This window comes from Catharus ustulatus, chromosome 12 (assembly GCF_009819885.2).
Source record: "Catharus ustulatus isolate bCatUst1 chromosome 12, bCatUst1.pri.v2, whole genome shotgun sequence".
Taxonomy (NCBI): domain Eukaryota; kingdom Metazoa; phylum Chordata; class Aves; order Passeriformes; family Turdidae; genus Catharus; species Catharus ustulatus.
In genome coordinates, this window is record NC_046232.1 from 7692330 (window position 1) to 7708375 (window position 16046).

General features: G+C 36.6%; 1 protein-coding gene across 9 annotated transcripts in view; it reads right to left on the reverse strand.

Annotated features, from left to right (window-relative positions):
• The window catches only part of TCF12 (transcription factor 12), a 162397-nt gene that overhangs the window by 64551 nt on the left and 81800 nt on the right, over window positions 1-16046 (reverse strand). For all 9 annotated transcript variants that reach the window (XM_033071036.2, XM_033071038.2, XM_033071037.2 and 6 more), the window contains exon 7: window positions 6193-6257. In XM_033071036.2, the coding sequence (XP_032926927.1) occupies window positions 6193-6257 (65 nt within the window). The remainder of the gene's footprint in view (window positions 1-6192; window positions 6258-16046) is intronic.

The window sequence follows — 16046 nt, forward strand, 5'->3', positions numbered from 1 at the left end:
CCAAGGCCCCACTCATCAGAAAGGTCCAGAAAATGATGTAATTTTCTGCCTCACTGGAAAGATCCATCTAAAGCATCCTTAAACATACACCAGCAGCGAGGAGGAAGATTTCTGGTTGTTTAATAGCCACTGGTTAGCAGAAACGCTGGCAAAGCATCCTAGGAACAACTGCAGTGCCAGGCTGCTCCTCAGGACCACCCCTGCAGACTGAGGAGGATTTATTTGTGTGTCTTCACACCCATTTGAACATCACCTTGGAAAATACAATGTGCTACAAAAATACCTTTTCCTAGTCTCTTACATTTTAAGAAACATCTCAGCTGTCAAATGTCACTAAAACCCTGCTCTATCCCACTATTCACAATCACTCATTTCTTTCACTATTGTCACTCCCGAGTTTTTTGTTCTTACAAAACTTCTATTTCCAGCTACATTTTTCATATGCTTCTCTACCATTTTTGTCAGTAAATCTCATTTCTGCTTCCCACATACATTTTGCACATTCTTGTCTCCTAACATTCACATTTTTGTCCGTATGTTTAATCATACAGCTGTTTAATATTACCTGATGCATTATTAAAAACATTAAAATGAGTGAATCTACTCAATTACACCAAATACAAGCTTGCAATTATATAGTTTAGGAACATAGTAAAAATACTTTTAAGTTGGTGCTATTTTCTGGTTTAACTTTTGCTTGCTTAATCCTCATCACCAGCCAGTAACATACAAAAAAGTTGCCATTTTTGCTTATGCACAGTATGAAGAAGTTTTTATGTTCTCCCTATAAAGCTCAAATGTCTGGAGTTGTACCCTTATTATACTTCCTCAGATATTAGAGAGCGAGCTCTGAGATACTACTTGCCCCAACATTGCAGGATTATTCTTTAGGTTTGAATTCTGCACAAGCTGCTTTAAAGTCTCTTTAAAGAGGCAAATTACTGACTATGCAAAGACAAAGTAGCATGCGCTTGCAGTCATTTCTTTTGCTGAAGTGATCATCTGTTAAATTGCCCAAGAAATTGGTGCTAAAGGCATTTTTTGGGTTTATTTCAAAAGTTCTTATAGTGTCTGTTAAGAAATAAATTTTTTTTGTACAAAAATAAAAGAAACTTTTAAGTCTGTTAAGGATTTAACAGCTAACAAATACAGACTAACATGCTGCCATTTTACTCTTTAATAAATAGCTCAATTTGCAGGCAACAAGATGCAAATCTTTAAAGTCCCATGTTAAATTGTGAAGAAAGGAGAAACTGATAATTTCTGAAAAGTTGTCTGAAATCATGTCTTAATATGTTTACTTGAAGTATATGCCCATAAGGAGCACTAAGTGTGGTGCTAATGTGCATAAAATGTTACTGTCATACTGCAAAATTCAGGCTAATTTAATAAAGCCTGATGTGCCTTACATCATGTTGCAATGATGCAATAATATGCTGCTAAATGAGTCATCTCACATTAGCTTCATGGCAACAGCAGAGTTGATGGCTACTGAAGGGAAAATGGGGTAGCAATATTATTGCAAATATTGATAGACCAGCTTTCTAGTGGATTTTTTTATCCAAGAAAAAGCTCCCTTATTTATTGTGTATTACCAACATGTACAAAACTTACATAATTAATAATAGCAGCAAAAATGAGTTTAAAGTCCATCTGCCATTAAATAAAATACATGTAGTGTACATAGTATCATACAGATTATCCATATGCTGGCTGTGTAGCGCTATAGATTTCATGCAATATGTATACACATCATGCACTATAGAGCAATGCATATTTTATAAATTATTATATACATATGATTGTACATAGTCTAAGTGAAATGCATGTAGTAAATTCAATCCATAGCTCCTTCCAGCACTCATATATTCTAGTTTTATCAGCAGCAGTGTTTTTCTAAATGGTTTTTAGAACTTCTGAAGTGTTCCATGTCTATGTAGACCATAGAGATTAATGAGTAACAAAAATGGAGTAAATTAAGATATGACTCTTTATAAAAGGCTACACTTTAAATCACAAGTGGTGAATGCCTCTTTAGTTCTTGCCTAGCATCCATTACATTCAGCATTTGATTCTACCTCCTTTCCCACACACAGGTTAGTGTGCAGATTTCAAATTATTATGAAGGGAGGACAAATGTATTATCTCCACATGTCAAAAAATCCATCATGCCTATTTTTCATGCATGATTGTTCAGAATGAAAATAGAACATTAAGGAGATAGTCACCAGCTATTTACTATCCTGAGCCTAGTGATGCCAGTGGGGAGAGACTGTGCCAGGCCCATGAGAAAAGGCACTGTGAGGCTAAAGGAGCATCTCCCCCTAATTACCCAGGGCACTCACAGGCTCCTGGGGATAAAGTTACCTTCTGTGAAGACCCACACAATTAGAAGAATTAGACTAACAGCTACACATGTACTGCACATTTATCTCAATTTCACTTCAAAAGTAGTGCAGACCCCTGGCTTTCTTTGAACTCAGACCTGTCAAACCAATGTGCAGTGACAGCTGGGGACCTTTTTGATGATATTGGAAATGGGAGTAGCGTATTCAATATCTGAAGTCTAATCTCGTTTCTTATACATAAGCTACTGTTTTCGGTACTAAATTACACAAATATGAAGAAAACCCTTTTTATTACAAGAAGCTTTCTGAAAAATTAACCTTTACCTGATTTATAATTTGTGAAAAGATGCCCTTCCCAAATCCGCAATTACATGGCCAACAGGAATGGTGGAGATCCCCACAAAAATCACAAACTACCACCCTCCCTCCAATACAAAGACACAAAAAGAGACTTTGTGTCAAGTCATGTAGCATTGCATTTCATTCCAACAGCAAAATAGTGTTTTTAGTATTTCTTCTAAAAGCTGTCATTTCTTCCTCCAGGTAAAAATTTTTGACATTCATCCAAATCAGCTCTGTGTAAGTCTCAATTTGTCATCTTACCCATCCACTTTGAGTCTAAATACTTTTGGATGCTCCTTTCTGGCTTTTTTAAAACACCTGATGAAAAGAAAACCTGAGAACCTGCACTTCCTGCTAATAAAATATTCATAAACTAGCCATATTTACATTCTTGTGACTAAATGTTACAGCTGAATCAGATTCTATTACCTAAGTCACTCAGGTTCTTAAGCTACATTGAAAATCAATCACACTTCAACTCCTACAGCCTAAATATAAAGCCTGTAGGTAGCAAAGAGTCCCTACAAATCACTGCTTAGATTATTTTCAGTAAAAGGTGAGAATGATACTAAGACTCTGAAACATTGCCATTTACAGTAGTCTTGAAAATTTTCATTGCAGCCTTCTGTAAACTCAACAGAAAGTAAAAATTAAAACTCTTCACACTTCTATACTAGGTTATTAATAGCCTCTACACCAATAACATAAGGAAAGGAGGTAGGGGAAGAATGGATTCAAGAGTGTTTGGAGAAGTTAAGTATTTTCAATTTATCTGTACCCACAGCAAACCCAGGAGGACTGGCCCTTGCCATTTTATCCTTTTAGAAACCTTAGCCACTGTCCTTGAAGAACTCATGGTTCAGAGCAGAGACTACAAAAGAGTGGGGTTGGTTGGTTGCAGAGAAGAAGAAAAGTAGTGGCTTGTAATTCCTCAACAACCTAAATTTCCTTTTTTCCTTTTTTAAAAGAATACTGGAAGAAATAGACTGCAAATGTCAGAAGATAATGAGGAAGTGATACTGATTCAGCTGGAATATGCTACATAAAATTAATTTCCTTCTCAGATTGCATAACAGGCTTTTACCAATAGGTTTTAATAAGGCTTTTACCACTTCTACATTTCACAGGTAAACTGAGGAACCAAGGACAACTAAAACTAGTGCTGAATACAGAGCAAAGCTGATTAAAAATCAGCTAAGAGTTTGTGATCAACAGTGGGTGAATGTATTAACTGAGACTGTGCAGGCGTCTGTTTTGGGCATCATTCCACCTCTTAATTAGTGAATTGGATGAAAAATGAAGACTACATTTACTAAACTCACAAAGCAAATAACCCATAAGGATCTACAAATGCAGTGCAAGCCTGGAATTCAAAATTGCACTGACAAATTTAGAGATGGTGGAAGCAATGTGTTTAAAAAGTAAATACATTTTTTGCACATGGAACCTGTAAAGTGAAAACACAGGGTGAGGAATATCAAGCTAACCAGCATTACCATAAAAATGTATTGGGAAATTTTAGATCACCATGATTCAAATACGTATCAGAAACTGGATACTTGTTAGGAAAATAGGCAAATACCACCCAGCAAAAAATTCACAGTAATGTCTGAAAGAGCCAGGAAATTTCTTTTTGCCCTGATGGTAAGGTCCTAGGTGAGGTACTTGACCTTATTTGAAGCAGTGGAATTCCCAAGAGTTGTGAACCTACTGGAGAATATTCAGAGCAGAGCATAAGCTTTTCTACTAATATTTCAGTCTGAGATAGATCCTGCTACATTAGCCACTGTTAAAATATACCTGCACTATACACACCCAGGTAAAAATTAACTCCAGTTATGTCTTGTCTTTCCTAAGGACTCCTTATCATCTCAATCATCTAATGGTTTCTCCAGCCTCTACAGACTTTAGAGAATAGATTCTTCTCTATGTCCAGTGTCTATAAGACAAGCATTAGCTACTTTAATTACAATGATGTTTAGATAAGGGACCAGGGAAACGTTCTTAAAGCAATTACACTTAAGTAGTTGAAAACAAAACCTGGGGTGGTCATGCAGTCTCTTCCATCACTAGACGTTTTTGAGAACTGACCACATGAAGCCTCTGTCAGGGATAATGCAGCTGATTCTTCATTTGGATTAATTTGGATTGTAATGACCTCTCATGATCACTTTGGACCTTCTCTATGACAGATCTCAAACACTGTAGCTGCAATGAGAACTGTATTTCAAGCACTACCATGTATTCAAGCAAACAAACAAACAAACAAAAAAAATCAAAATTATTCAGAAATCCCACCACAGCCCAAGTTAAATGAATTCAAATGCTCTCAGACTTATCTGACAAAGACCAAAATAAAGTATAAACTGTAATTTATCACATGACTTTAAATGGAATTAAAATTTAATTGAAAGTTAACTCTATGCCAATTTTTTATTATCCTAAATCTAGAACCAATACAGATTTACCCACAGCAACATTTTCCCCACTTACTAAAAATTTTAAGGATAAAGAAACTGATGGAGATTAAATAGTTGAAAGCTTATCAAAGGCATAAACAGAACTAAAAGCAAAGTTAATAGAAACAAACTTGGATAAGATTGTAGGGTTAAATAGCTATATGTAAAAAACTATTATTAAATTGTACTAGATAGAAACAACCCTAAATATACAGAGATATAAATGATTTTCCTCACTGAGAAACTGAACAGAAATTACACTCACCATTGCAAAGCAGAATGGAATTTTATGCAAAGTTCACATAAAACCATTTTCCAATACAAAACATTAACTTAATGAAAGAGTAACATGGAAATTAATTTGATTCCAAACTAATGTCAAATTTAAGTTATTATATTTAAATAGAGTGCATACAGAGTTATTTCAACAATAGTAACTACACTAATACAATGTTTTACTGTCTGGACTGGCAATAATGTGAAGCCCATAACTCTCAGGTAAGGAGCTATACTGCTTTTTGGGAGAATGTTGCTGAAAGCTCACCCCTACAGCTACAAATGGGTCTTTGTTTGCCACATCTGCGTTGCAGAGAAGTAGTAAAGGCTGTGAGAATGATCCTTTCTTAATAGGGAAAGCATTGCCACATGGTGCTGCCCATTCACACTTCCCAAGCTACTAGTTAAAAGACTGAAAACCAAGATGTCAAACTCATATGCTAGATGTTGCTGTCCAGAAGAGAGACACTCCTGAAAATATCAGTTCAAAGGAAATAGTCAGCCTATAGTAAAATTTTAAAAATATTCCTCTTTGAGAAAACAAACATAAATTAATTTCTTAGAATTATAAACATATTAGTTATTTAAATATTTATCAACAGACACTGAATGTAATCATATGCTAATTATACTTTTTAAACAGTCAAATTTCCTGTGCATTCAAAACAAATTTTTAAACAATGATGAAAGTATTCTTAGTCTGGCTCATTATAAGCAACATGAAGGAAATCATCACTCTAAAATGAAGAAAGAAACTCCGTGCTTACTTGACAGCCTGGTAAGCCTGTATCTCTACCATACAGTGGAAATGGACCTCTGTCGGAGGTTTTTCCTATAAAAGAAATAAATTTAAAATTTGGTTATTTTTAAAATCTCCTAGACATCCACATCAGTTGTTCTTTTATGTACAATTCAGAAAATCAATTAGCATCATAATAAATTTACAAACATCAAGTTGCACAAATAAAAACAGGTTTTGATGTCTGTGTTTAACACACTCAAACAACACTACAGTAATAGATGACATATTTACCTAATTAAATTCTTTTCATAACCAGTCAGATTCTATAAAACATTCTTAATCAGAATGTTTAAATACAAAAGGCAATCAATAAATATACTGCGCAATAAAATAAAATCACATGAAAAGCAAACAAAAACTTCATTCAAAATAGTAAAACTCATGCCAACCTTAAACCATGGTTGATTCATTTAGCTCTTGACACTCACCCTAAATCTTCTAAAATCTTTTTGTTTAATGTACAGATCAGCAGGTACAAAACTCAAGCAATACAACTGGGCAAGACAGCCAAACAGACTTTTCTGCCATAATGCAACCTTTGCGTTTGGGAGCACACAGAGATCGCGGTGCCTCGTGCACAGTGGCTGCCTTCTCACGCTGCTGCCTGAGGTCACAAGACATTAGACACGGGTTGCCAGCTCCAGAAAAAAACTACTTAGTGTTGCATTTGTTAGGTGTGCCACCAAAATGGCATGGTTGTATATGAAAACTCAGTGTGCAATTTCTCCAGTAGAGCTCAGAAGTTTATCAACACTTTGAAAAAATCTTGAATAGAAGCCCACTGAACAATGCCAAGCATCAGACACTCATACAGTTTGTGTGTAACAGAAAACACCAAGTGCATGTGCCTGCCCTAATTACAACACAGTTAGGATTCAGAAAAACCCTGCACCACCACTCAGAGTCTTATCCAAAGGCAAGCATTAATTAACCAGATCTACCATTTGAAAATGAATGGTATCTCACTCAACTAAGCATTCCCTTTGCAAATGATGTGTTTTCCTGTCTTAATAAGAAGAAAAAGCAGCCTCTCTTTCACATTCCCATTTCAGTGATAAATAGCTCCATGTTATTGCAATTGCACTTGAAGAATAGGACTTCCTTTGCTTTTTCTGATTTTTTTCTCTTACCAGAAGTCCCTAAATATAATTTCATAAGAGGAAAATCTAAAGAATGCTTTTTGTTCATTTTAAAAGTGCATCTTGTGTAAGCAGGGAGGAAGAGGAAGTCTGAATCTCTTGGAACAACATCTCTGCAAGATTATCATTGTGATAGCTATCAATGGTATGGTCAACAATAGTTTGCTTGAAAAATGGCAGCTCTGCTGTAACAAAGGGAGAAAAAAGTTAACATTTTTCTGCTGAAGCAATTTGCCTCTAACAATCTATCAAGCACCAAGCAAATAAAATACCTAGCATGCAAAATTATAAGTAGTAGGATGAATCATGCTGTTCATTTTAAACCAGACTCAGCATTTTCTTTCCAGAAAATGAGAATCTCATATCACATGATAAACAACTTTGACTGAAGTATGCAGTATTTCAGGCAGGCTTTAAAACAAATATTTGTACAAGAGTCAATTACAGAGGCTAGAAAAATTATGATTTAAATTATGGTTTGTGTAGCAAGCAAGAAATTGTTAGATAAGAATGCATAAAATCATGTTATTTAAATGTTATAATTTTTAAAGTATGGCAGATTCATATTAAAGGAGAAAAGCTTACTCCAACAACCCTATCTATAGTAAATTTGGTTCCAAAAAGTGACCAGAAAAAGTCAAAGCTTTCTGATGCTGCAGCGCCTAAATATTTATCAACAATTAGCTGGAGCAAATTAACATTTAACCTGTGTTCAAATGCCCTAGTTTTTCAATGAAGGGTTTGGAAAACAACCCAGGATTAACTATAAGAGGGTGCCTGTCATAGATAGTCTCCCAAACACATTCCCATGCGAGCACTCAGGATTCTCAAACTTGCAATAGTGTCACAATGTTGAAGGTGCATATTTTTTAAACACCAAAAATTGGCAGGCACACACTACAGCAACACATACTGAGCCCACACTCAAGTCCCGCTCCTGGCTCCTTCTCAAACTGTGGAGCTGCACCCCGTGGTCCCTGGTGTGGGACAGCAGCACTGCCAGCAGCTTGGTGTCCACATAGCACAGCACAGGGATGGGACAGAGGCTGCTGATCCTGGGCACCGTTAGAGCACATTACTGCAGTCTAGTGGAACCTCTGAAGCTCCAGTGATAAAAGACCAAGGTCCCCCATCATGCTGTCTGGCCCTATCACTGGACAGATCACTACCAACACAAGGGAAAGGTGACAAGAGTACAGAGTTCAAACTGCCCCTTGTCATCTCAGTGCACTTCAGCTGCTCCACTTCAGGCACAATGCTATTCTCACTCTTTAAACCTTTGTAAGCTAATGCCACATGTAGTGTTTACTTATCAATAGCAACAGAAATACAGCAATACTTCACAAGTACTTGAAAAGTGGGTAATGTCAAGTTTGACACAGTCTCTGATCAATGCATGGGCAGTCTAGCATCCAATGACATTCATACACATGGCCAAATATATCAAAGTAGAATCCCTTTGGTGGTTTTTAGCTTATGAAATACCTTTCTTATTGACTCATATTCTACAGATTGACAGAAGAGCAAAAAAACATAGACATTACAGTAAAACCCAAAATTACTGGAGTTCCACTGCTTCTGAGAAAGCAAACTTTAAAAATACAATGAGACTGAGAGCCAAAGCAGACCCTGAAGTGGCTTGCAGGCCTAGCCCACAAGATCTGCAGCTGGGTCTGTTACGCCCTCTCTCAGGTCTCGTCTCAGTCAGTGCCCACTACACAGAGAGCAGGAGTCTCTAGCATCCCAGCTGGAAATTCAGAAACACTGATGCTCAGCATTTCGGGAACGTAAGGAAACTCACTGTGGTACCCGACATTAATGAGAAGGAGAGCAGAAAACACTATAAATTACAAAATCCTTCAATTTGCACATGTTTGGGTAGAGATGGAGGTAAGTCAGTGTGTGGACTTATCAGCTGGGAAGGTAAAGCAAATGCCAAGATGAAGTTTATTTCTTCTTCAGATCTGATTTTATCTTCACACAACAAAAAAGAAGCTGTCATTTTAGAAGCAAAATCTATGCCTTCATTATAAAGCAGCATCGTGGTAAACTTTTCTTCAGGTTACATCCTAGTGGCTCTATATACCAGAGTTGTAGATTCCAAGCAGATTTGGAATAAAGTAATACACATTTTAAAACAATCGAGTTGGTTATATGCAAAAATTTGCACAGGTCAATTCACTGGGTATTTGAATCTTTCAATAACTTAGAATTAATGTGTTTTACTGGGCCTTGGGGTTGTTTGGGTTTTTTTAAGTTTCAAGTGTTTTTATCAGGAAAAACTTCAAGGACCTAGTTACCACCTAACAGGCTTAAAGTTCAAGCACTATGGAGTTAACAGAAACCCAACCAAGAAAATCCCACTAGGCATTTTGAACCACAAATATTTCCCAACAGCATAAATTTAAAACCCTGACACATTCTCTAACAATTCAAACATTAATAGGCATTTAGTAAATAATTTTTTTCTCTTGCAATCACTTGTCTAAATGTGATATGCTCACAACTTAATATAGCTTTTGAATACCCCATGAGGAATTGTCTTCTACAATACATCTATATGTACAACAGCTGTACAGCCTAAATACTCTTAGCACAGAACGAACTGAAACAGCAAGATGCAAAGTGATAGTGAGCTGAAAACAGCTCTACATGAACTCAGTTGAGGACTACTCCAGTGAATGTGCTATAAATGCCTGCCAGTGTAAAACAGCCTTTTCCCACTGCTTCTAGATAATGCTTGGCTTATGAGAAGATGACAGGACTCTCCAAAAATTATTTCAATTCCCACAGAATTAACCCTTTACAGACTGAAGATCCTTTTGTGCATTGCTAAGAATTTGTTTGGTTGGCAATATGGAAAGCAACAACATCTTTTAATGAAGCAATGTTTATCATCCAGTATGAATGCTATAGTGACCACAGCTGGCAGCTGTTCTGTTTGTCAGACATGAAGTATGTCTGCCCTACTTGTACAGAGAATCTGCTTTAAGTGACTACTGAAGCGTTTTTTTTACAGTTCCTAAACATAATCTCTTCAATGATAACACTTTAAACAGTTAATCTGGTCCCTACAGATAGCCTACCAAATCAGTTTATAACAAAACAAAACACTGTTGACAAGTTTGAGAATTTTCTTTTCCTTTTCAAGTTTATTAGACCGGTGTTGGTAATTCAGCTAGAAATCAATTATTAGACTTTCTCCCCCTCCACATCCAGCAAAGTATGTGTCTTTGTTACCCACAGAATGAATACATTCAAATAATTTTTCATATGCAGATCCACAAGGAACAGGCTGCACGAGCAACATTGACAGGTGCATACAAAAGATGCAGAAAAACCTTCAACAAAGTAGACATTTTTCTGCTGATCAATATTGCTTTCCAAATTACCATGACATAGAAAGTACACAAAATTTATAGAGTAAGATTATTGTAGGTCCACTCTTCTTAAAATGTTGTTGGCATTAAAAATTCTTATTCAGTAAGTATTCAGTACAGTGAAAAAAACATTACATTTGATTAAAACACAAATCCATTTCTGCTCCTACAACTTGGTGTGTTGCCTTCTTTGAGGCAAGACTGACACATGCAGCCATAACAATTTTTACTATATATCTATGCATTTCCCACAGCAGCAGAGAAATAATTTCTTCATTTTCTACTGCTATATAGCCTACTCATTAATAGAGGCTGTCACAGCTTTAGTATCTTCCCTCTAGCATTTTAAAGAGCTATAATCTGCACATGTCTATATTGTGAATACACATAAGAATACAACATACATTTTTCCTTCTGATACTTGAGACCAGAACTCCTGGAAATGAAACAGAGATCTGCAGCAACACAATTTGAAGAAATGGTTTAAAACAAATGACCTCCTATTCTGTTCATGACAATGTTTAAGCATTATTGGCTGATGTGTGCCAAGCATGCTGCTGGCTGCACTAAGGATGTTTAGCAAGCCAGTGCCAACAACTGCAGCTGCTGGACTTGCAGCACCCTCCTCCTGTTCATTCCAAGCCAAATTACTCACTCAGCTATGAACAATGAAGCAGCAACACAGAAAAATGCCAAGTGCAAGTGAGATTAGTGATAAACTACAGGATCCCTACAGAGGTCAGTGATTAGCAGGTCCCCAGTCATAATCACTTTCCTAACCTAGCCTTAATCTCATCACTGCTCCATCTTAGCTCAGTCTTCTGACTGCAAGCAGCTTCTCCAATCAATACCCCTCCAAGTCCTGCAAACTCAGTCACACTCACACCTTTTAATAAAGCAGTCAAACCTACACAATACAGAAAGTCTGCAAACTTGTGGGACACATTTTCAACCTTAAGTTTAATAATTAATACACAATAAAATCCCATTACTGGAAAAAATTTAATAAAGTAACAGTACAGAAGAAAAACAACAAACATACTTAGCCAGAAATGTCATGCCCAAGTGTTGATCAGCAATGCAGTCTACATAGCTCATCATAAAAATTGTATATACAGACTGCAACTAGTGAAAAAATGTTGGAGTTTTTTTTCCCCATACTGTGACAACTTGTAAGACCAATTTTCCCAGACAGCAGAAATAAATCTTTTAGCAAAACTTGGGTTTAACACTGCAGATTTGCTCCCTCCTCCTTTTTTGGGCCAAAATTTTGAAAGGCTGGGATCCTACAAAACTAATGATTGTCAAGAAGTAAAAAACTATGATTATGAATGAGATTTATGGGATTTAACAGTCCAGTCTCAGGTCTGCCAAGAATCTCCTAGGATTCTCCATGCCATAAATTCTCATTTGTAAGAAGACAGCATCATACTTCTGTTATCTAGTCCAATTACTTATTTGGAGCAAGAACAGGTTTTCACCTCCAAATAATCCAAAAAGTGAAAAATCTGAAGCTGGAATTACCTGTAATCAACTTCCCATTATAACTTTTGCAATTTAGGTACAAATACTGAATTATTGCTTTTATTAACATTTGCACAAGATTATCTGGGGGAAAAAATCATTTTGCTTTCCAAAGATTAAAAGGATCAGAAGCTTTTATACTTACAGTTGTGTCAGCATTTGCAGATGTCTTTCACTGTGAAAATTCTACTGATTGAACCAGCCAGGCAATAAATCTCAGTGTATATTTATAAAGATGCTAAACACAGAAGTCAAGGGATTTCTCACAACTTCTTTAACACAATATTTTTTTAAAAAATAATGTCAGTGTGTGAAGAGGTATTAAAGAACCTGCTTCTCAAAGACATGCCTTTGACACTTCATCCCATTGATTTGTAAGTACATCTAAGAAAAGATGGAGTATTTTGTCAGTTCGCAAATCACTGCACAGATCTGGTGCTATAAAAACAATTTATTAATGTTCTTATGTACTTCAAATACACAGGAGGTAAGTGTGGACTAAATTCCACATTATATTTGGATTGACCCTATGAACTTGTAATTTATATGCTCATGTCAAACTAAGAACATTTCTATTGCAACAGAGGCTGATCCATCCTCAGTACTATTCCTGTCCCTCCACTTAGCAGGCTTACACTGAGCTGAATAACAAATCAAATGTTTGCAAGGCTAAAAGGCACTGAAGTCGCTGGCAGGAAGAATGCATAGCAGTAACTGAGGGAAGAGGGAGGACAAACCTGAAGAAAGAACTTTCTTCTCTTCCTCCCCCAAGCATATGTGGGCAAGTATCTGCGAACCAAGCAACTCCTGAATAGCTGTTCCATGTAGTTTCAAATCCTCCACTACTATGCCTACCCCAGGCTAACCTTACCATTAACAATGTTAACACTCTATTAACCCATTGTGTGTGTTGCACATAGAGAGAACACCCGGTGAGAAACAGATTAAGCATACACTAAAAATGAGGGAAATCAGGGATATCGAATATCCAGAAAACAATAACTAAAGTGAGTTTGCATATGAACACACTGTGCCATTTGTCATAAACATTTACTTAGCTCACCTATCCTTCCCATGTTTTTCTAGAGTATCCAAGCGTCTTCACTTTGTCAATTAAAGTATTTCTCCTTTTGCCATCTTCCCCACCTCATCCTCAAGGGATTTAGCTCAAATTCTTCAGTAACTAGCAAAGCTGCTACTTAGAGTTAACTTGAAAAGCATCCCTTGCTCTCCTGGTGTGGAATTTGTCCCAGATCTAAGGACAAAAATTACTTTGAACATCAATTACATTCTTAAGTCTAAAGTCAAGAGGATTTTTTAATTGGAAATGAATAGAGAATCCACACTTTACAACAAAATGCTACACCTGTTTCCAATTAAAAGATTATTTTGGTGACACGACTTACTACAAATTACTAGATTACTTCATATATATCTAAACTCTGCAGGTATCTACAGCTTCTCTTACTATCCAAGATCTAATTCTCATTAAATGTGAAAAGTCAGCTTGTCAACAAAAAAAGTTTCCCCCCTTGCCCATTTTGTGTATAAACACAGGCTCAAACACAACAAACATTTATAACCAACCATCCTCCACAAGGCAACTGGCAAATGCATACAGTGGTCCTCTGTGGTACAACTTTTCATGGATCTTATTTGAATGGCTTGCATAACTTTTTCTAACTTCACTCTTCACAGCCATTTCAGTTGCAGAGACAGAGGTTTGCAAAACAGGAATTCTCAAACTGTGGGCTCCAGACTAGCAGTAGCTGCTAGACTGAAGGGGGAAAAAAAGTCAACAACAGAAAAAAACAAACAAAAAAACCCACCAAACCACCCAAAGCACCAAACAACACAGAAAAACAACACAGAAAACCAAACCCCAAACACACATTAGATGCTAAACAAGTTCTGGAAGGCAAAAAAACATGTTAAGTGTTTTCAGAGTATTACTTCTTCTAGAAACAATTCCCACAGATACCACAGAATTACCAAGTTACCTGTTAAAACAGGAGGGGAAATCCTCAGGAGATGGTGCCTGAAAGGAGCCATCTCCTGGCTAGGGACTGGTAACTCCTGACTATTCACATGCATTATATAAAGACACATCAAGCCAAAAAAAGGTGAAACAAAAACTGCATAAAGAATAATTAGATAGTCCAGATGAATGCAAAGTACTTAAAATGCTAAGAGCTTAAAACAGGTGTTCTTATTTTAGTACAAAAGCAGTATTTACAGTATGAGACACTAGAATGTCCAAAAACTGAAAGCAATCTTCCCAAGCCTGAACCTCCGACCATAGTTGCACAAGAGAACAACACTGTCTGCAGAAATGTAAACTGGTATTGGAGCTACACAGAGAACAAACTTTTACCTATCTACCAAAAAAACACTCAAAAAATACAGATCTCTCTACACCATCCCTCATCTGTAGGCACCTTCCATCACCATGTATTTATGGAAACACCAATACCTTACTGCCAAGGCACCTCAGGGATGAATACTGGAGTTTTAAGTCACAGAGTATTTACAAGAGATCACAACAGGTGTGGGAACACAACTGAAGAAACATTAAGAATAATAACCCAAGTCCAGACATAGGCAAGGCGATCATAACTCTCAGGTTTCAAAACACCATGGAACATGGGGAGCTGCTCAATGAAGTGAAGATAAAACTTCATATACCTATAAATACTACCTCTCTGCTTGGCTACACATGCTTTACAGAGGCTTTAAATGACCTAAGGCAGATAAGGAAAACACTTTTCCTCAGCATGTTAAGAACAAAAGGAACACTCATTGCAATATTGGTAATTATTTTATAGAAAAGGTGACATGAATAAGAATTATGAAATACTTTCTATTTCAATAGCAAGGAGAATGCAAAAGCAAGTGCTAATGCTCTGAACATCTGTATCAGCAGGTCAAGGTAACCGGGCTCCAAAAGGATTTTTTTTTCCCAAATATATATAAACCAAGGGGTTGTCCCACATAATAAAGGTGTTTTTTACTAAGTCTTACAATATTGATAAAGTGCAAGATCTCTGGAAGAAAGTTAATTTTGTACAATATTTTAAAGAAGTAAATAGGATTACACAAACAACTTATTCCTCTGAAGCAAATCATAACTAACAACCAAATAATCACCAAGATGGAATTTTATTAATAAAGGATTAATAGGTTAATGGTAATGCTCTTCAACCTGATTTTGTGGGAAAGGTGTGTTATTTTCACTGTAAGCTGGTACAGTACACTATCAATGTACCTGAGTTTTCTAAGCTATGGGTATTGCTAAACTGTTTGACAATAAAAGGATACATTTTAAAAGAATTATTTAAAGGAATAACCTTATTACTCTATTAAAATTAGAATGCATTCGGGGGGGAAAAGCTAGGCACCAGACAATGTTTTAAATGCAACTGGACACACCAAAATGACTCAGAACTTGCCTCTAGATTAAGTCTTCTTTGCCTTTTTTTGGTTTTGGTTTTTTCTTTTTTCTTTTTTTTTTTTAAGCATCAGTCTATCAGTCTAAATGCATTACTGGAAATTCAGAGCTTGCTGTCAGATTGAAACAAATGAAGACAGGTCAGTGGAAAGCTCTGAACGGCACTTAAGGAAGCAAACTGCCTCTTTTTCAGCCACGTGCAGAAGGATTCCTGCAGGACTGACACAAGGCCCTACAGCCTGGAACTGGACTTACCCTTCAGGAGGAGGGCAGGAGGTATAGACACTTTCCATGTCCCTCCATTATCCCAACCTTTCCTGTTGGCCTG